Source organism: Ziziphus jujuba, chromosome 10 (assembly GCF_031755915.1).
Source record: "Ziziphus jujuba cultivar Dongzao chromosome 10, ASM3175591v1".
Classification (NCBI taxonomy): Eukaryota; Viridiplantae; Streptophyta; class Magnoliopsida; order Rosales; family Rhamnaceae; genus Ziziphus; species Ziziphus jujuba.
The window spans coordinates 249,092-271,017 of NC_083388.1; the positions used below are offsets into that span (position 1 = coordinate 249,092).

Genomic DNA, 21,926 nt, shown 5'->3' on the forward strand with positions numbered 1-21,926 from the left:
TATTTTTTTTTTTGTTTCCCTATAATATTGATAAGGTCTATTCTCTCTCTCTCTCTCTCCTTAGAACTCTCTGTTATATCTGAGTCGAAATGGTTTAATTTGTTTTTCATATTGAGTAGAGCTTTTTGTTCCCTCAACACCTAGATATGATTTATCAATAAATAGGCTTGTTGAAAGTTCAAACTTGGCTGCTTCCACCGGCCAGCCCTGCCCCAAATTTTCAACTGTTTCCACTATTGAGAGTGTCCAGGTTAAATCTGTAACTTCTGCTTTTGCCTTATATTTAGTGGTTGTTGATTGTTTATTGTTGATTGTTGATTGTATATTCCAATATTAATTAAATTATAAACTTGGGAGATTGAAATGTTAATGTTGCAACCAGATATGCTGCTATATATATATATATATATATTTCCTTTTATAATGTGGTCTCCAAACTAATTGTCTTGATTCTGTTCCTCATAAAAAAGTCACGTTATATGGACCATATATAGGTTCTACATAGTTGTGTGGAAGTAGACCATGTGATGATCTCACTAACATCTAATTACTTTTATCAAAGGTGCAAATTTCATGTGATCGTAGGACTACTTGATTCCTCTAACAAAGACTTTCACGTCATATAAATTCCATACAAGTTTTTGAAATGGACATGTGATCTTTGGACTACCTAATTATTTGTTTTTTTAATCCAAGGAGGCAATAAATTAGGACTGAGCCCTTTCAGCACCTACCTTGTCTGCTATGAAGTTGCTAATTGGTTCATTCCATTCTACTTCCAATATGATTTCAATGCTACCTCCTTGTTCTTTCTGAAAATTTATCAGAAATATATTAAAAGAGACTAAACCGATTAATCGTCTTGCAATCCTATTTGGACATAAAGCAATAAGAATATAAACCTGATATGGTCTTATGATCGAGGTCCTATGATCCTTTTTTTTTTAATTTGTTTTTTTTAAATTAGGTCCTACGATCCTCTGTTTTTGCTTTCTTTAAGAATCTAATTAATAACATGGAATAATTATTAGTCTATGGATGGATTTCATGTTTTTTTTAGTGATCACACAGATAGTCTAGATTAAAAAGTAAAGAAGACAAGACTGGCACTTGTCAAGCCGATGAAAACTCTTGGTAAAACTACTTGTTGAATATTAATTCAAAATACTGTTTGACTGATGACAAAGTTTTACTGAGAGCTATTACAATCCAATGGGAATTACTTCAGCAGAATATAGACAAAGAAAATTGTCTATTTATTTATTTATTTATTGTGTTTATTACTGTATCCTCATAATTGGATGGTATTATATACATTTTCCCAAAGAGAACCAATTTAAATGCTAAGATGGAAGAAATATCAAGCCCCGCATGCTTAGTGGTAAAAATGCATGTAAGCTTTTGAAAAAATTAAGATAATTAATTGAAGTGAAAAGGTTCGAAAAGATATAACATATATTTAGTGGTTGCTATTGCTATTGCTTTATAGTCATTGGTATTACTAAGTTAGATTCATTCATTCATGTAGAAAGGTTGCTGGTGGTTTTTTATGTTTTTCATTTTTTATGTCTTTTGGTTTTTTATAGCGTATTAAATCCTGCTTTGTGTTCTTTAGAAGTCATAGATGGATATTAGTTGTGTAAGCATGTCAACAAGTACTAGTGATGTTCAACTGATCTGGATATGCTCATGTGGGCAATATATGCATTTAAAAACATCAAGGACAGAAAAGAATCCAAATCGTCAATTTTGAAAATGCTTAGATGGAGAACAGGCTGTATACAACTTTTTTATGCATTGAATTTTTATTTGTTTTCGTTTATAAAATAATTAAATTATATATGTTTACTTGCCATAGGAAAAAGAATGTAGTAAATTCATTTGGGCAAAAGAAGGGGAAGCTAAACTAGAAAAAATAGATGTACTTATCGGTGAAGTTCGTTGTTTAACTTCGCAAATGGAGAAATCTAATAATATGCTTGAAGCAATTCAGAAAAATACCAAAAGGAGCAACCAATATGACATTAAGACTGTCATATTTCTTGTACTTTTATTATTTATTTTCTTTAAAATGTTAGCCTAGTAATGTAGTCAAGCAATATATATGTTTGTTCGGTTGGTAAACTAATTATGTAGCACCATATGTATCCTATTAAGCTCGCTGTATGTTTTGTTTCTATTAAGTTGATGTTCATATTCCTATTTTGGGTGAAGCTTTAGCTGTACCTCCTGCCGTACAGCTATGGCTCCCTCTCTCTCTCTCTTTCTCTCTCTCTCTATAATTCATTATAGCTTGCATGGCTTTGGAAAAAGCAAATAATATTAGTTTAGTTTATTCATTGTTACAAGGAAAGTAACACAAATAGGAACACCACCACCAATACCAACAAGAACAACTTAGGTAGAATCGTCTTCTACTTCTTATTTTTTTTGTTGGTCTGAGAAATTTCTTAGGATTAAAGCATGAAGCCTATGGAATTTTATTTGTTTTGGGACTGCAGGGCTGATTATGATCCAAAAGTTGATCTATTGGATCAAGAGTTCATGCTGAAAGGGAAATGGTATCAAAGGAAGGATCTGGAGGTAAGTTTAGAAGTATATATGTTCCCTTAGCATTCTTGGTTTTAGTTTAAATCTTAACTTGTCAGCAAATATGGTAATAGTAATCATTATCTTCATTGTAGTGTTCTTATCCTGTATGCGCCTCACTCTGGCACATTCCTTTTGCTTTGGTGAAATTCAGATTGGAAGGTTACATAACTGTAGTTCATTTATGCATTTGAATTATTTTTAATTGATTGTTTAGAGAAAGCAACAAAGTTTTGCAGTGATGTTGCACACTATAGTCCAGTTAGGTAAATATTAACTTCTGATAATATGTGCTGGTTGTAATTTGTAAATCTTCATTTGGTATTCAGGGTGTGTAATTCACGAGCAAGCAAGTTTATGCTGCTGATTTCACCTAAGTTATCATATTTATTTACTGTTAGTGTCGTTACATCCCAAACCTTGACAACTTTTATTCCAAGTTTTTGTCATATTCATTTTTCATACTAATGCTACAATCTATCTGTAGCACTCTGTTCTCCCCTGTTTTAACATCTGTTACTATTCATGATGAAGCTGCTGCTGTTTTGAGCCTGCTTTTGCTGCTGCTGGTGCTGCTGTATGCTGTTGGTGCTGTTGCTGGTGCTGCCGAGCTTGTTGTTGCTACTGCCGAGCTTGCTGTGTTGTTGCTAGTGCTGTTGCCGAGCTACTGTATTGCTGCTGGTGCTGTTGCTGGTGCTGCCGAGCTTGTTGTTGCTGCTGCCGAGCTTGCTGTGTTGCTGCTAGTGCTATTGTCGAGCTACTATGTTGCTGTCGAGTATGTTGCTACCAAGTTGCCGAGCTGCCAAGCTATGTTGCTGAGCTGCCGAGCTATGTTGCTGTTGTTCCTCCATCACATGCTTTCCTTGATATGTGTCCTTTATATGTATACAAATGAATGTTGATCCATCAAATCACACAGATTTTATTTTTGAAAGGAATATAATTATATGCTTCAACCAATGTATTCATATTACTTATTAACATGCACTCTCAGAAAGTGAATTCAGAAAAAGCATGAATGTATGCATGTTGTTTTTCTTTCCTGGTATATAAATATATTGTTCACGTGTACTGTTCACCTGTGTTTAAACATCCTTTTTTTTTTTTTTTTTTTTTTTTTTTGCTAAAATACCTGTGTGTAAACATCAATCTCCAGCTTCTCCTTCCTGCTAACTGAAGTAAACCACATTGGTAAGTAAACAGCAAACTAGACTAAAGGCAAACTAGCATACATTTAGTTAAATAATCAAACAAGACTTCATGTTTCCAATACATGGCAATTTAAGGAGTCTATAATCATAACTCAACTCTCTTTTAGTAACTAGGCTGATAGTTATTACAATATGACAAAAAAAAGAAAAAAAAATGTAAGAAAAAAAGGAATGTTTAAACACAGGTAAACAGTTTGCGTGAACAATACGCATGAACAATAATCGTGAAGCTTGCTTTCTTAAGTTTCTTGCTTTCTTAAGTTTTCTGTACTAGTTTGTACTATGAATTTTTTATCCTAGTTAACAAATATACCAACCAATGACAGAATCTCATAAAAATAATCTAGTTTTCTACAAAACCACCGAACAAAATATCAGCTTTTTGTTCTCTGCAGAATTTACCACAACATTGAGCATCCTATTCCTTAGAGCACTTTCCTTTTTTGTTTTGATTATCAATGTCCCATAGGATATTTCTGTGTGCTTCATCTAGCTTAAGACTTTTTAGATCTTTTTTTGATATGCCAATCTATCCATTGACAAACACACTTAAGAAGAGGCTAGAAAATTCCTAATAAGCATAAGTCCAATAAACAGGCATAGAAAAAACATGAAAAAGATGAAATAAACAGGCCAATAAGTCTTCTAACAAATAAACTAAGGTGGTGAAGTACAATGTGGCATTTTAGAAGTAAATCAATAACATGACAGATTAGAATATTGAAGTAGAGCAAAATGGCAGTGGTATGTGGAAGAACATAATCTGTTGCAAAAATGGCTGCTCTTCTCTTCATTTATCATGATGTACAAAAATTAAATGTTCCAAACACAAAGAGTAGCATGTGAATATACGGCAAAACCAGCATACATTCAGTCCAATAATCAAAACACATCTCTATTTTACATAGTCAGCTGATTGTGCTTGCTATAAGATAGAAAATCCCAGACAAGCACACCAAAATAAAAAAACAACTTCTTCTCCCAAATCTGTTACAAGATAGGTCATCCTTTCATTTTCTCATGCAGACCTGCCAAAGTCCAGCAAGTCCTTGGATTAGCAGCATGTTAGTTCAATAAAATGTCGAAGACCATAAGACACCACTTAGTTTCATACCTGTGGAAGACAAACTATCAGCTTCAGAATCACATTCCGAGGCTTGTTGAGGACTTTCCTCATTTTTTGAGGACCTATATTGTAACACTCAGTCTCGAAGTATATCGAAAATTTCTCAAATTTGATCGAAGTTGACCGGGTTTGACCGTTGTTGACCGAGAAGGGGTCAAATATTGACTTTTTGCTCCCGATGGAATTTTACATTGACCGAAGTACTGCTGCAAAGTACACATTATTATGAGTTCATAGACTAGTAGCACGTCAAAAACAGAGCTACGGTTTGAAAGTTATGAGCAAAACAAGTTGAGATCCAAATTGTCCAAGGATGTCAGAGTTGACTTTTTATTTTTGGGGATATGAGCTTTGACTCATGTACAGATGTGAATTACTTGTCGATACCAGTCTATAGACTAGCGGCACACCTGGTTTGGACATTTCGTTAAAAAATTATAGACCTACAAAGTTTTTTCAATTAGTATTATTTTAATATTATTTTTAAAAACGTGAATAATTGTGCCACGTGTCACCAAGTGGGATGCACCATGTGTAATATTTTAGAAATGACACAGGTCACCAATAAGAAAATATTATATTATATTATTTTGTTTTTATTTTATATATTATTATTTTATTATTTTATTATTTATTCTTTTACTTTTTGTCTTTTTCCTTCCTTTCCTTCCCTTTCCCCACGTGGGAAAAACACTTTTCTGCTCTTTTCTTTTTCTTTCTTTCCCTTCTCTTTCTTCTTCCCCGAGCCCGACAAAAACCGGCAAAACACACACAGTGACTTCTTTTTCTTTCTCTCTCCTTTGACTCTCTCCCCCTTTCTTTTTAATCGGTCATTTTGGTTGGGTTTCAATGACTGGAAGGCAACACGCACTGGTGGGCTTGAGAGCCCATGGTCAGGCGACGTCGGCGGCCAATTTTCAGGCCATTTGGCTGGCGGACGCGCCGGAATCGGCCATCCAAAATCGGCGACCGGCGGTCCTCCGGCTAACCCCTTTTTCAATGGTTTCCAACCGTGAGACCGGTCCTCTCCACTAGTTTTTGGCCCCCTGGTTTCAAAAATGACTTCCATTTGCCCAAATTCCAAGCTGTTTGTGAGATACGTGGAGGGGAGTGTTTGGCCGGAACTTTCCGTTTATTTTTCGGCCACCACCGACGAAATTGAGGTCAATAGAGGTCGGTAATGTGATCCTTGTCTCACTAGCTTTCTATAGACACCTTATTTGTGAATTTTGGATATCGTTTGTGTTAGTCCCCGGATATCGGATATTATTTATCTGAATAAAATATTAATTTATTTGATCCTATGTAATATTGTTGTTCTAGGAGCACGTGTGAGCCGTAAAATTAATCCTATGGAGGATCTTGGTTGGATTGCGTGCTCGAGGTGAGTGACCCACCTTCAAAAATTATTTTGGGTGATTAATTATATATTTTATGTTAATTGATTATTTAAAAAATATGTTTTATGTGTTGGTGATTTAATAAAATTACTCTTTAATTTTATATTGTTAATTTATGAAAATTTTAATGTGTGTTTTGGTGCCAAAAAATATAGTTGTGAATTTAAAGGAATTGTGGTTTTAATTCCTTTAATTTATTGTCATGTTTATTATTAGATTTATTGTGCATAATTATGTGTTTTTAATACTTTATGAATTTATGTGATTTAATATTACTTTGGTGTGGATTGATTGTATGGATTTGAAGGAAATTATTTATTTTAAATTTATTATATATTGAGGAATTGTAGAATTTAGTCATTTATGAAGTTTATGTGGGTTTAAAGGATATGTTGATTTAAATTAATTTTTGAGAATTGAGAAAGATATGGGTTTGAATTATTATGTTTAAAAATATTTATACATTGGAATATTAAAGATTTGACTTTATGCCATTGGAAAAATTCGTATATTTGAATTGATGGAATGGAGAGTTGATGGATTTGAAAATTGATGGATTTTAAAGTGATGGATTTATGATGAGGATTAAAGAAAAAATGTGGGATTGTGAATTTGAAAAATGGTATGATTCCCACGGTGAGTTTTGAAAAAATAAAAATTTATTATTGTTATTTTAAAAATAATATGGTTATTTGTTTTAGATGCACTCATACAATACTGGTATTCTGTACTGTATATGTGGATAAGCGCGCAAGTTATAATGTCTCCCGTGAGTTGCCATCAGACCGAGGACAGGCAAGTTTGATATTGGCCATAAGCCGCCCCCCTCCATGGCCGGGATGACAGTTTAAGCAGCGGCGCTGTCGGGACGCCGAAGCGACTGTATGCAAGTTTCTCTCTTTAACCTCCCGCCAGATGGTGCTCGGGACGCTGGATATCATAAGGCATCACTGGTATATAATGTGGTGTGTCAAGTATTATTTCTCAGATATAAATTTCAAATCCTAAAGTTTTAAGGTCGTATTTGAATTAAATGTATTTAACTTGTTTTATCACCTATTTACAATTAGTATTTTCTAAAATGTATTTATTCATGTTTTGTCAATTATTTTAAATTGGTGTTTTAGTATTTTATTTTACCATGTTGATATTATTTATTTAAATTTTGAGATTTTAACATGAATTTTATTGTATTCTTTTATCTATTTTAAATTGAGGTTTAAAATCTATTAAAATATTTCCTGGATTATTTCATTGATTTAAACAATGAATTTTATAATTTATATACTGAGTTTATTTTTGTTTTATGCCAAATTTCTTTAATACAAGTTTATTTACGATTTTATTTATTTTATCTAGTGATGTTTATTCTAAATTTAATTATTGGATTTTTTAAAATGTTTTCAATGTATATATTGAGTTCTAAATTAATATTTGTATTTATGTGCATTCTAAATTATTGCATTCCGTTTAATTTGATATTTCCTTAATTATTTTTTTATGTAAATTTTATTGTGATTTTGCTTATTTTATTTATGACATTTTGTGTACAATTTAATAATTGTTATTAAAATTATTCTTGTTTCTTATTATACATTATAAATCTTTAATTTAATGTATTTTATTTATAATTTATCTAATTAATTATTCTTTGATTTTTGGGGCATAAAATATTGGGTTTTGCGAAAATATTTTAAAAGGGGAACTTTTCCAATGGAGTGAATGGTGAGGGTTTTGAGAGAAAATATTATTTTCAATTAATTATTATTTATTTACTTATTTATTCTTAATTAATCAAGTGTACTATAATTATTATTACCATTATAATTGTATAGTAGATAGGGTCACTCACTGAGATGATTAGCATCTCATATTTCTTAAATTCGTTCCCCTAGGTACAAAGAGTGGTAGACCTTCGTCCGGAGCGAGCTTGATCTTTGTTGCTGTTGTATTTCGAGGAGTTCTCTTTCTTTTTATTTATTTCTATTGTAATATTTCTTTCCATCCTTTGTTGTATAACTTTAATACTTAATTGTATCTCAATAAAGCTCTGTATACTGTCTTGGACATTTATTTATTAATTATGCACTGATTTCCTATTATTCATTTGAAGTGCTGCAAATTTGTGGAATTAAATGTAGTAAGATGGGAGGAATAAGGTGGTATATATAGAAGTGTATTTTCAGTGCAGGAAGTTTGTAGTAAGTCCAACCCTTAGGGGAGGTTCTGCCACATTTTCCATTGGAGGGTCCGGTAGGGTTTCCCTGGGATCGGGATTTGTCTGTGGTTTTGGTGAGGGATCTTGGACAGGTCCTGATATATATAGATGAGCAGCATGGTTTGTACAAAGTATGATCATACAAATTGCATAAGAATAATAAATAGTAAATGTATTATTTTCTTACGGATTGTTGAGGAGCGGATAGTTTCTTTTGTCGTGCGATTGGCCAATTTTTCTACATCCCTTGCCCTCATAGTAGATGGGTCTTTCAAAGCTTCATAGTCATGAGCAGTGCTATCTTTTTCAGAAATGCCTCCACTCTTCGTGTTGCTAACTATGGATTCAATCTTGCCTAGCAAACTTTAAAGACCATCATTCATAATTACACTTGCCTCTTCATATATTATGGCTTTATCAATGACTTCCGAAGCAAGTTGAAATAGTTTAGCTTGCCAAGTCAACATTGAACTATGCTGTCCACTTATCTCAACACCTTGCTTATCAGTTATTATTTGACATTTTGCACCTCTAGTCCACCTTTTCATTATATATTGATTTGGCAAAGGAATATCACCAAACAGTCTCAAGAATGCCAAGATATGTCTACAGGGAAGTCCTTCACTCTCAAACTTACATGTACAAGATGCAAAGTCCAATTCTTTATCATAAGCAATTTCCCACACTCTACGAACACCTTCTTTTGGACTACTCTCAACCACATACATTTTGTGTGTAGCATTTTCACGAACAAATTGTGGCATTATTACTAAGCTATGCCACAACTCATCTTGAAACTTAAGAAAAATCTTGCGTGTGTAAATCTCAGCCATTTGCTTTTCCATTTCCAATGGCAATTTCAAAACAAGCTTCTCATTAATATCAACGTAATCAGCCCCTAACTCTTCGTGACGTTGATGTGCAAGCGCCCTATTAAACTGAAGTATGAAATCCATCAATAAGTTTCTCTTCGAAACATGAAAAATGCATGGGAGCTTTCTGCACTTTGGTTATTTGACATTCCAGCTGAGAATATATGGTTAACATATGCAGGTACCCATCTTGAACGTAGCTCAAATATTAATTTTAACCAATCATTGTTATATAGGCTTGCCTTCTCAATGGTAGTCACCCATTTTCTTTCAAACTCTTTAGGGCATTCTGATTCCCAAATGCATTGTTGGAAGTCTTTATAAAAATCTCTATACGTGATTGCATTTAAATACGTAGAGAACTTCTCAAGTATATGCCAACTACAATACCTATGAAATGTATTCGGTAAGCTCTGAACTATAACCTTTCTCATTGCAGGATCTTGATTGGTAATGATCATCTTTGGGTTGTTCATCGGCATGCTATCCTTTAATAGCTCAAACAACCAAACAAATAATTCCGTTTTTTCATCACTTAAAAAGGCACATGCAAAAAGCACCATTTGACCATGATTGTTCACCCTTCCAAGGGTGCAAATATCATACCATATTGATTAGTGTTGTAAGTTGTATCAAATACAACTACCAAAACATCCATAAGCTCTTCTAGACACCGAATCAGCCCAAAAACAACGCTTCAATTTACCATCATCATCTACATCTATTTTAAAAAAGAAGCATGGATCCTTTTCTTGCTCGGTTAGGAAATATTCCTTTAAAAGTTTTGCATCTTGTCCTCTTAATTCATTCTGCACCTTAGCTTCATGGTTATATATATCCTTCTTTGTACACCCAATATTCGCTATACCTCCAGCTTCAAATTCAAGAATGCTTATTTATTGATGAGTTGGCACATTTGCTGCTGAAAACTGCAAGGTTAGTGACTTCTTGGCTTCAGACACACTACGATGTGACCTCAATAAATGCACTCTTCGAGGGGTTGATAATGGATGACTATGTTCTTCAACAAATACAATGATGAAAAATTTCCCCATTTTTGACCTAACCACGGCAAGTTTAGCTTTACAATTTTCTCTTGTCATCCCTCGACACCTTTTTCTCTCACCGTCATTTATAGAAGATACTCCTTCCTTAAAACACACAAATTCTTTCCTGACAACTTCATTCGTACCTTTACATTTCTTTGTTGAACTGCTATGAACACTAAACCCCGCCTCTTTTGCATATTTAATGTAGAATCCATGTACCCCATCTATCGATTCAAACTCTTGTCCAACCTTTGGTTTGCAGTTTTAGGCCACTTGGGGAATGTAAACATCATCTATGGATTTTGAATGTGATAGCAAGGATATGTCTTCAACGCGTCTACAATCTGAATTTGCTTCCAACTATTCTACACTCAAACCAGCTTCCTATTGATTAATTTGTAACCTGGTAGACAGCAAAGCAAAACCATCATGAGAGGTGGTAATATCTTTTATTTTAAAAAAATTTAGTTTCTAAATAGAAGAGAAAAATGTTGCAAAAATAAAGACACTTCAGCCAATATCTGCCGAGTTTGCATTATGGTTGTTGATCCAGCACACTCTATAATGAAAGAAACAAATATGCGTGCATCAACAAAAAAAAAAATAAATAAATAAATCTGAATCATGGGGTTCAAAAAGGTTAATAGTACATATGAAAATGAAAAATATAAGTTGTAAAACAATGAAATAATTACATCTTTGCTAGATAAAGGAAAAAAAAAATATTGATACATAACTCTTTAATCAATGAGAGGTTAACCAATCTACGCAAAGGCTATTAAAAGAATAAAAATAAAAAGTAATGACATCAATTTAATCTATTAACTCTATGTCTCATGTATATTAAGGGGATTATAATTATTCAAAGTTCTTATTCAAAACTAAACTAAGCAGTTTTGGAACGGAACACAATAGGATATTAATACATATGTCTTTGTGTGTGTGTGTGTGTAGATATAGGAATTACAAAATAGAATTACTTTGTGTTCCAACTATAACAAACTTATTTTTTCTTGTATAGCATGCATGGATTGGCCATTCGTATACCCCAAAAACAATTGGTGCAAATATCTCTTTCGTGTTTGTACTATGATAGACTAAGTGAATTGATTATTACATAATGAACAGTACGCATGAACAGTATGCATGAACAGTGGTATTTATACACTAGGAAAGAAAAACAACATGCATACATCCATGCTTTTTCTGCGAAAAGTATCATTTTCTAAATTTTCGAAAATCATCATGAAGATTGGCCTTCGTTCAAGTTATTTCTCAACCCAAATCACAATCCCACATTTAACAATTTCAACTATGCAAGACTACAAAAAATCACCAACATAAAGAACAGAATGAAAAAAAAAATTACAAAACATAAACTCACTCACTCACAGATAAAAAGAGCCAGAATACAGACATGCAAAATAGAAGATTATGAGCTGGTGGGTACAGAGAAGGATGGCAATCATGGTGCGAGCTGGTGCGTTTGCAAGATGGCAATGCTATGGCAATGGTGGTGCGATCTGGTAGGTTTGCAAGGATGGTAATGCTGGTTGCTGCTGGTGTGATTGGGAATTTTGGCAAAGTCCTTTCAAGCTGGTGAGAGTGGGAATGTAAGCTGCTATGAGCGGGAAGGGCTCAGGGGAAATTTGGCCAGCCATTCTCATGTGAGAGTTGCTTTGAAGTTGGACCGTAGATGACAGCAATACAAATCGAAGAACAGGAAATTTCATCACATGTTTGGTTCGCATATAACCCATTCGGTCGATCCTCACCCTAACCTCTTTGTATATATATATATATATATTCCACAACAGTTGTTTCTATCGCTTTAGGTCATTTAAGATGCATATATTGGCATATCCATGTGCTAATAGATTGAACGGTAAAATGATTATATTCTGACAAATAAAGCAGAAGTTCTAATACCATCACTCTCCGGTCAACTAGAGTTTACCCTCCTCAACTTTTGTATTCATATAATAATAATAATAATAATAATAATAATAAAGTCATATATAGGTACACAAGGCATGGCCATGCGTTGATGGAGCTAAATATACACAATTTTTGTTTGAAATGTACGACAATAATAAAATACAAATTTGTTACCAAATAAATTAAAATTTCAATTTTTATTGAATATTTATATAATTTTTTTTAAACGTTTTCAAAAGATATTTTAAGGAGACATTGATATATAGATAAAGTTAAATTGAATGGTAAATTATGAGGTTTATATATATATATATATAGTATTTGTTTACAAAATTTGGCAGGGGCATTATTAATTAAGTTGGGTACTGTATTAAAAAAAAAATTAAGAAGTCGGGTACCAAATTGGTAAATTCTATTGCCATAGACTCAGGTATATGTACTTTACAATTTAGTAGTCGTTTAATATATTTGAGTAAATTTATATTTTAACGGTGAAATGATAATAATTGTAATATATATATTTTCATAACAGAAGCAGGCATTAAGGACGGCCGGGCCTATCTAATCTATTATTTATTAATTTTTCAAGAGAGTATAACTCATAATTTATTTTTCTTTGGGATAAGGATTAAGGAGGTACACGTATTTTTTGTAAATTATTTAAATATACTAAATAGTTCCTTTTTTTAGTGATCAATTATATTAAATATTTATATGAGTAATTATTTTTTATTACAAGAGAAAAATAAGATGAGAAAAATGATCATGGATATCATTTTGAAATGCATGTTGAAGGTGATTATTAGTCGGGCAGGAGGCTTCCTGCATTAGTTTTTTTATTAGAAAAAAAGAAAGAAAAAAGAAAAGAACTTCATGCAATTATTCCTTTTGAAAGGAGCTCAAGGTGTCAAGCATCACAATATTGATTTTCATACTTTATATAAGTTGTGTGATGTGGTCAACTTCTTTACTTTTGTTGATATCCTTAAAAAACTGGACCTTTTTTTTTTTTTTCTCATTTTTACAAGTATCAATTTTTTAAAAGTAAGTTTTTTTTTGTTTTTGTTTTTTTATTTGAAAAGTCTAAAATAAGTTGTTAATGTTGATGAAAACATCTATTTAATTAAAGGAAATATTAATATTTTTCTTGGTCAAACAAAGGAAAGGAAATAATAAAAACTGAATTTCACCGGTATTCAATTAAGTTAAGAACTTCCATGCATTGTTACAGAGAAGAGTTTTAAGGCGTAGAAAGCCGTATATGAGGAGAATGCAGAGTATTTGACTATATAAAAGAGCAAATCCAATTCATCCCCATCAACTCACTAAAACCCTCTAATTAATCAACAACTAAGCAAACGATAAAAACATATTAAAAAGAAACTGCTGTTAAGGTATTTCATGAATTGTGACAACAAGGAACAGCAAAAACTACCATCCAAATAAAGGGTTGGATCGTACATTAATAGACTTGTGCACAACTAATTAATAACAGAAAAGGCATTTGTATATATGTGTGAAAGAAAGAAAAAAAAAAAACAGAGAATATTGATATATATTGAAAAAGCAATTTCTTCAAGCTCCCTCAATTATAATATTAATTATTCTCCAAAACCCAAACCCAGTAGTTTTTTTTTTTTAAACAAAAGAAAAAAATTGTAGATTTTGTGATCATTGATCGATGTTGATGTTGTTGTAACTTAAATCTAGCTAGGGATCATTTGATCGATATAAATTCATCATCTGCATATATATATATATATATATTATATAATACGAATAGAAATAGAAATAGATCATGGAGAGAGTTCAAACCTGTAATGCGACCAACTTCTACGACCTAAACATGGAATACTGTCTGAGAAGTGAGGAAATGAATTCGATGGTGATGTGCTTTAAGAAAACAGTAACCCATGTGAAAGGGTTGTGGAGGGCAGAGAACGCCTTGGCCGCTTCTCTTCCTCTCTTGGTTCTCCAGCTCTTCGTTATCCTCTGCGTTAATCGTATTATGGTGCTAGCTCTCAGGCCTCTTCGTGTTACACGAATAGCAGCTGAAATACTTGTTAGTATATATAATAATATCTTTTTTTTTTTAATTTGTTTTTAATTAATTAGTATTACTTATTAATTTAATATATATATATATATATATATATATATATGAATGAATGAATTAATGTACATGCATGCGTAAAATGTTAATATATATATATATATATATATATATATATATATATATGTATAATTATGGTGGGATTGGCAGGGTGGCATATTAATGGGTCCATCCGTGCTGGGGTCAACGTCGTTAGGGTGCAAAGTGTTATTTCCATACAACAGCGTAATAACATTAGAGAACATAGCCAACTTGGGGATAATCTATTACATGTTCCTGGTGGGATTAGAGGTGGATATGAAGCCCGTGGTACGAGCAGGGAAGAAGGCTCTCAGCACTGCCATTGCCGGTCTTATTCTGCCCGTCCCTGTTGGTTACGGGTTGCACCACTTGCTGATGAGACACCCGGACCATTCCGTCAACAAATACGGGCCCCTGTTCTGGGGCGTTGTGCTGGGGACCACCAACTTCCCCGACCTTGCTCGGATTCTGGCCGACCACAAGCTCCTCCACTCCGACGTCGGCCGCACCGCCTTGTCCTCCGCCGTCATCACCGACATCTTCTCCTGGATGCTCTTTGTTCTGGCGGTGGCCGTTTCCAACGATGGCAAAATCTTCACCGTCATCTCCACGGCTTTGATCGTCCTCTTTTACATATATGCGCTTGCTCCCGCCGTCTCCTGGATGCTCCGCAAAACCACCAAAGACGACCAAAACTACTCCCACAATCACATCTGCTTCATTCTGGCAGGGGTCATAGCTTCTGCCTACATCACCGACTCCACGGGGTGCCACTCCATCCTGGGGGCCTTCATGTTCGGGGTAATCTTGCCCAAGGGGAAGGGTGGGGAGCTCAAGCACGCCCTCACCGACAATCTCGAAGACTTCGTTTCGGGGCTCATGACCCCTCTTTTCTTTCTGGTCATCGGCCTCAGAACCGACACCTTCGAGGTATTCCAGACGGGCAGCCGTATCACCGTCCCAAGGTTCTTGGCCGTTACTTTGTTGGCGCTGTGTACTAAGATCGCCAGTACTTTCTCGGCGGCTGTATTCTTCAACAAGATGACTCCCCGCGATGGCCTGGCTCTGGGGCTTCTCATGAATACCAAAGGCCTGCTTGCGCTCATCATCACCAACTCTGCTAGGGACCTGATGGTTTTGAGCACCCAGACGTACACCGTCATGGTGATTGCTCTCTGGCTCATGACAGCAGCCGTCGGGCCTCTAATTGCCCTGGTTTACAGGCGCACCAACAGAGACCGCCGTCTGGCCTGCCAGTACAAGAACAAGACCATACGAAGCCTGGAACTGCAACCAGACTCCGAGTTCCGGATGCTGGCGTGCATCAACTCGGCGGCCAATGTGAGCGGCCTGATCAACCTGCTGGGCATTTCCAATCCCACAAAGCACTCCCCTATCATGGCGTACGCGCTGCACCTGGTGGAGCTGGTAGGGCACGCGTCCGCCATGCTTATCGTTCACGACACGTGCAACATCACGGCGGACGACAGCAGCGTGAAAGACGACCACATATCCAATGCGCTGGAGAACTTGGAGAGGCAGACCCAAAACATGACGGTGCAATCGCTCACCGCCATGTCATCCTACAGCACCATGCACGAGGACGTGTGCAACCTGGCGGAGGATAAGCGTGTGGCCCTCATCCTTCTCCCCTTTCACAAGCAGCTGTGGGAGGATGGAGTGGTTAGGGAAGAGGAGGATGTGAATTCGCCTTTTAGAAGCGTCAACAGGAATGTCATGGACAATGCATCCTGTTCCGTGGCTATCTTTGTAGACCGAGGAGGCCTCATCACTACCAACGAACACAACAACACTAATGACCATGACCATGACCATGATGATCACGTACAGCATATCGCCATGCTCTTCATCGGGGGCCGTGATGACCGCGAGGCTTTGGCGTACGCTTGCAGGATGTGCGGGAACAAATGCGTCGGCGTAAGCTTAACCGTGATGAGATTTGTCCCCACTAAAGAAGCAGCAGAAAACGACCTCCTCCCCGAAGATGAAGGCGACGACGACAACAACGGTGATATTCTCAAGGCCATAACGGATGCCGAAAGAGAGAAACAACTTGATAAACAATACATTGAAGGGCTGAAGCTCAAGGCAGCAGCAAGTGATAATAATAATAGTATGAAAATAATAGAGGTGGAGGTGAATAATGGGGATGAAATTATCAAGGTACTGAGCATGATGGAACAACAATTTGATATGTACGTAGTTGGGAAAGGGAGAGGAGCTCGGTCGTGTCTGACATCTGGGTTTTCAGATTGGAGCGAGTGGCCGGAGTTGGGACCCTTGGGAGACATTTTGGTGTCTTCAAGCTTTGCACCTAACACATCCATTCTGGTGGTGCAGCAGGGCTGTGTCTCTGCCGATGATGCTACTGAATTAGCCGGACCTGCTCCTGCTGCTGCTGCTGCACAGCTTAAGGACAACTTTGATGCTCATCATCATATGACATGGCACCCTCCTCTCTTCCACAGACCTCATTTTGCACCCTTTCTCATCCGAAAACTCAACCTTCATCGTGACGATGACCATATCATCTAGTCTCATTTTCTCTCCTCTATTTATTTATTTATTTTTTTTCATTTATTATTATTATTATTATAAAAATTAAAAAATTAAAAAAAAACCTCAAAATGATCTGGGCTTATAGAGTTAACATATATTTACAATCTTTAATTATTATTGCTTCTTATTCGTTCTTTTGGGTTTGTATGCTCACTTGTTAATTTGATTTATACGTACTTATTTGCAGTTTTGCGTTGTAAGTATAATGTTTCTTTGCGTAGCTAGCCACGATTAATCGGTTTAATTGTTACCAATATTTACTGCAAATGCATGCTTTTTGTTTTTTGATATGGAACGGAAAACAGGAAAACACATATAGTGATTAATATTTCAAATAAATTATATAAAAAAATTTAATTAGTTTATTTTTTAATTAATTTAACTATTTAAAAATTAAGAATATATTAGTTTGTGCCATTAATTTAATTTGATAAATAAATTGGACAAATATTTTGACGGTGTAACATCACTGTTAATATTCTAGCTATTCATTTGCTCCGTCATCAATATACATATGTTCAAATGTGGAGTAAAAGTCAATTTTCTTTTTCACTTGTAATTATTGGATAAAAAATTAAAAGATAACTTATAAAGAAAGAAGGTACCCACCCTCTAATTTAGCAGTCTAGTTTCGTTTAAAATATAAATAATTCATTCTAAATTATAATTTAATAAAAAAATTTAAAATTAAAACTAACTTAATGATAGTTATAATCGTTAAATTGATTGTAGCTATTAAAACATAAATTTATAATAATTTATGAGTTTAAGGAAATTGATTGTAAAAAAAAAAAAAAAAAAAGATAATTAATATTCATTTTATAATGGGAATAAAAATGGGAAGCGTGGGGATCTTAAACGACGACGTCCTCTTTCCTGGTATAATATTGGGAAGATATGTTGGATTGGACACCCAAAACAATTATCCGCCATGGATACCCTTCTGAGGTCTGGGTGGTGGTGTATCACCATCACCAGCTCTACCCGCTCTCCATACCCCAGAACTCATTCCATTATTCCTCGTCCTCCCAAACCACATTCCACCAGACTTCTAGAAGCAGGACCACGAGCAGGTGAGCTTCAGGCAATTCCAAATTCGATTCTCTTCTGCAGTTCTTATTGAATTTCTAGTGTTTTCCGTTATGTGCTCAGGGGTCCTTCTTTTTCTGTTATTCCCATTTGAACTCCAATTTGATATGTGTAATACTTTTTAATAAAATTTCTCTGATTTCCAGTGCGTGAAAGTGCAGAGGAGAATGTTCTGCAAACATTCTTCAGAGAGAGGCAATTGAATGGGGATTTTATATCAAAAGCTTCAGATATCTTATGGCAGAGGGAGGTCATGAAGTTTGTTGATGCTGATGCTGGAACACTTGCTGACAGTTCTCAACAACCAGAGCAGGTAAAGCCATCTCTTTTTTGACTATCATATTGATGTAATGTATCAATTTGCTTTGGATTGTTGTGAAATTCTATAGAGTCCTACATTAGTTGGTATGTCCTAGTATAGTTCTTTGATAAACTTAAGCGACCCAAAAGTTACCTTCTAATCTAGCATCATTTGACACGAAGTGCATAGTTATTTCAAATAGAATCAGAGAGTGACTAGACTAAAATAGTATGTAACTAGTATCTTCGGGCCATTTTATTCTATGCAATAATTTCTGATAATGCTCTTCAATTGCCTCTGCCATACTTTGGAAAGATTCTTCTGATGACCAGCAAGGGTGTGATGGTTAGTAATATCTCAACTTTTGAAGTTTTAACTACTCTTAGTCTGGCTATCTGTGTTTTGTTAAGTTTGCATTTTTGGAATTGCATGCTGGGGCTGTCTCGACTTTCCTTTTGATGCAAAGTCTTTGAATTGAATGTTTAGGATAAATATCTATCCTCAATTCCTCATCTTTTTGGGGCTTATTTCTACTTTAAAATTACTCTATTCTAACTTTGGTTTAAGAGTTGCTGTGTTTTACTGCTAAATCTCATTATAATTTTTGTTATGAAGTTGGCTTACAAACTATAATGCTCACCTTTGAGTTTTAAATTACTTTTCCCTAATAATTAAATTAAATGTATTAGGTCATGGCAAATGATAATGATGGAGGATTTCTGAAACTGTCAAAAACCCAGGAGTGGGTTTTAGGTGACAACTCTGCACCAGTAAACAAGAAAGCTCTTGCTAAGGTTTGCTTCTAATCTGTTATTCCTTCAGAAAGGAAATAAGACAAAAGTTTAAGAATCAGACTTAGCTTATGGTAACGGATCTGAAAAAAAAAATGGTGCCTTAATGGAGCAAAGGTTCTTTTTAAATATTATTGATTGTTTATATGTCATAACAGGCTATGCAGGATGACAGTGATAAAAGGAAGAGACTTAACCTTCTCAGATATGAAGCTGTATGATTCTTAATCTAAGTGTATTTCATATTTATCTCTGTAAGTAGTTTTCTACGTGTTTCGGTGATATGTATTGTAGGAATTATGTGTTCTTCATCTGTTAAAAATTTTTGCAGTTAATGACAGTCTCTTGGACAATCGCCTCTGACTTAATTTCCTTTTACTATTTTCTTCTGTCCACAGTGTTTGGCTTTTCCTTTTATGTGACAATAGCTATTCTCTTCTGTTATTAGCTGATGAATTTGTAAAATTATATTCGGGAAAAAATCTGAAATAAATTTCGCTCACCAAATTTTAACAAGTTGTTTTTTTGCTGATATACCAAATTTTACTGTTGTCCACTTACATGGAAGTTTTAGAATCTTTTTCCTTTTCCTGCAGCTCAAGAGGGAACTGATGTTTTTATCTATTGGTATCGGAACTGCATGTAGTGGTTATTGTTTGGTTGCCCTATCGGTTCAGGTATTTCTCTCCTCTTTTTTTTTTTGACCAAAAAAAAAAAAAAAATACTTTCCAACTTTAACATTATGCTGTCACCTGGATAAGTGAAGTGGACACTTTAAATAGCCTTTCTATTGTTTAAGGGTCTGTTCTACTTCGCTGCTATGCAGGTGGAGCTACCAATTGTGAATCTGGTCCAAATAGCTTTGATATATATACTCAAGGCAGATGAATAACAACATTGATCGTTCCATATAGTTAAAACTAATTTCTTTTCCTTTAAAAAAAAAATATGAGAGAGATGTTCAAACATAAAATTTATACATAAAAGATTTATGTTCTTATGGAGCACTGACTTGCTTCTCAACTGCACAGGCTGCTATTAGTTATGCAACTGGGGTTCTTTTCAGGTTAGTTGTTTCTAAATAATTGAGGTTGTTTTTGTTCTGCAGTTGCTTATTCGTAGTTTTTGTTTTTCTTTGTAATAATCCCACAACCTTTTAAATATGTGAAGCCGTATGACTTAAGGTGTGTCTTACCTTTTTTCTCTAATTGAATATTTAACTTAGAATCGTGTAAACTATTTAATCTAGAATGACCTATCTGGCTGCATGAAATCAATTAGCATTTTTTCAAGGAATGAGAAGAAGATTTTAATCTTGCATATGCAGCTTCTTGTCTGTATTTGGTTTGGAAATTTAACTGATGTGATTTATATGCAGTTGCTTGTACCTTCAACTCTTGTACAAACATGTAGACAACCTGTCCAGAGAAGTAGTTCCTCAAATCTTCATGCAGAAAAAGTCAAAGAAGTACGATCAAAAACGTTTAGATATTTGTTTTTGTTGGTGCTGCACATTGCTATCTTAATTTTGCAGCCAAAACTTCCATGCCTTCTTGTTGTTTAAGCTTGTATTTATATGTTATGATCCAGAATTGGCGTAAGAAGTGAAGATGTCAAGGATTTGCTAGAGATATCAATAAAGGGTAGTGGTATTGCTCTCTCTTCTCCGAGGCTTGTGATCCCGGCAGCAATATATGGATTGTGGGTTCTATCTCATCGATATATTGTCAGTGACTTCTTGGATTTCCAGGTGTTTAAGATTGTTTCTGTTGTCATGAAATTCTTGTCTGAAACAATTTAACTTTTGAGTCTGATTGAAGTGCCTTAAAAGCTCAAAATAGTTAAAATGGATGTTTGTTTTCTCACTAATAGTACTGTTCTTTGTTCATTTCAGATTTTGCCGGCCATGTTTGGGATGTTTGTCTACAAAGCTGCCGCTCTCTTTCAAGTCTATAGAGATAATGAAGATCTGCAGTTTGTCTTTCCGGAAAATGAAGAAGGCACAAAATGATTGATTATTGTTATTTATTTATTTATTTTTTGGGATACACATTGGAGGTGGACAGAAAGTATTGTACCACCTTATTAAAATTTTCAGCGTAGAGTTGATGCTTCTTGGTTCCCCTCTTCCTTCCATACCCTTTACATGTCAATACCTGGCTGTCTTCCATCCAGTACATAAAGTAGAATTACAAAAAGTACCCATCAAGATAGTCGGAGATGAAATGTGAAAGGCAGAAGAACCAATTCTGGTATGAATGGCTGATTCTAATGTGTCTCTGCAAGTTAAACTTTTTGAGTTGTCCATTCTTCTAGGCTTCATGTTGGTTCAGTTTAATTTACTGCATCCCTCGTGTTTTTGTTGTCTCTCTCTCTCTCTCTCTCTCTCTCTCTCTCTCTCTCTATGTATATATTAGATTAAATGAAATGTAAAACATGATTTTAGTTGGAAATTTCCCTAATTGGAGAATTCTTCCAATTAAGGCCTAATTAAATTTAAATGTTGGTTTCAGGATGGATTGTCATATACTATTATTACTTTTGTAGAGTTGCTCCTTGATTAGCTAGACGAGCTTTATCTTGTAATGACAAAATAGTTATGGTGGCGATTGTCCTCACTGTTTCTAA

The 21,926-nt window shown here is 34.8% G+C and overlaps 2 protein-coding genes across 5 annotated transcripts; both read left to right on the plus strand.

Annotated features, from left to right (window-relative positions):
- The first annotated feature begins 14,654 nt into the window (after positions 1-14,654).
- On the plus strand, positions 14,655-17,115 carry LOC112490514 (cation/H(+) antiporter 15). The gene has a single exon (XM_025070387.3). It carries the CDS (start codon positions 14,679-14,681, stop codon positions 17,091-17,093), a length of 2,415 nt encoding a protein of 804 aa, XP_024926155.3. The 5' UTR covers positions 14,655-14,678; the 3' UTR covers positions 17,094-17,115.
- Positions 17,116-18,009: 894 nt separating this feature from the next.
- On the plus strand, positions 18,010-21,810 carry LOC107409802 (uncharacterized). 4 transcript variants are annotated; one of them, XM_048468266.2, is made up of 10 exons: positions 18,011-18,190; positions 18,353-18,519; positions 19,197-19,301; positions 19,457-19,513; positions 19,895-19,975; positions 20,125-20,178; positions 20,330-20,364; positions 20,677-20,766; positions 20,889-21,048; positions 21,193-21,810. In XM_048468266.2, exons 1-10 carry the CDS (start codon positions 18,049-18,051, stop codon positions 21,307-21,309), a joined length of 1,008 nt encoding a protein of 335 aa, XP_048324223.2. In that variant the 5' UTR covers positions 18,011-18,048; the 3' UTR covers positions 21,310-21,810. The 4 variants fall into 4 exon arrangements, with proteins under 4 accessions (XP_048324224.2, XP_048324223.2, XP_015872715.3 ...); XM_048468267.2 differs by lacking the exon at positions 20,677-20,766 and having other exon boundaries at positions 18,010-18,190; XM_016017229.4 differs by lacking the exon at positions 20,125-20,178.
- The last annotated feature ends 116 nt before the right edge of the window (positions 21,811-21,926 follow it).

Coding starts and splice junctions, on each gene's coding strand:
- LOC112490514 (XM_025070387.3), top strand. CDS start 14,679: ATGGGTCCATCCGTGCTGGGGTCAACGTCGTTAGGGTGCAAAGTGTTA.
- LOC107409802 (XM_048468266.2), top strand. CDS start 18,049: ATGGATACCCTTCTGAGGTCTGGGTGGTGGTGTATCACCATCACCAGC. Junction 19,514..19,894: donor ACCTTCTCAGATATGAAGCT/GTATGATTCTTA, acceptor CTTTTCCTGCAG/CTCAAGAGGGAACTGATGTT. Junction 20,179..20,329: donor CTTTGATATATATACTCAAG/GCAGATGAATAA, acceptor TCAACTGCACAG/GCTGCTATTAGTTATGCAAC.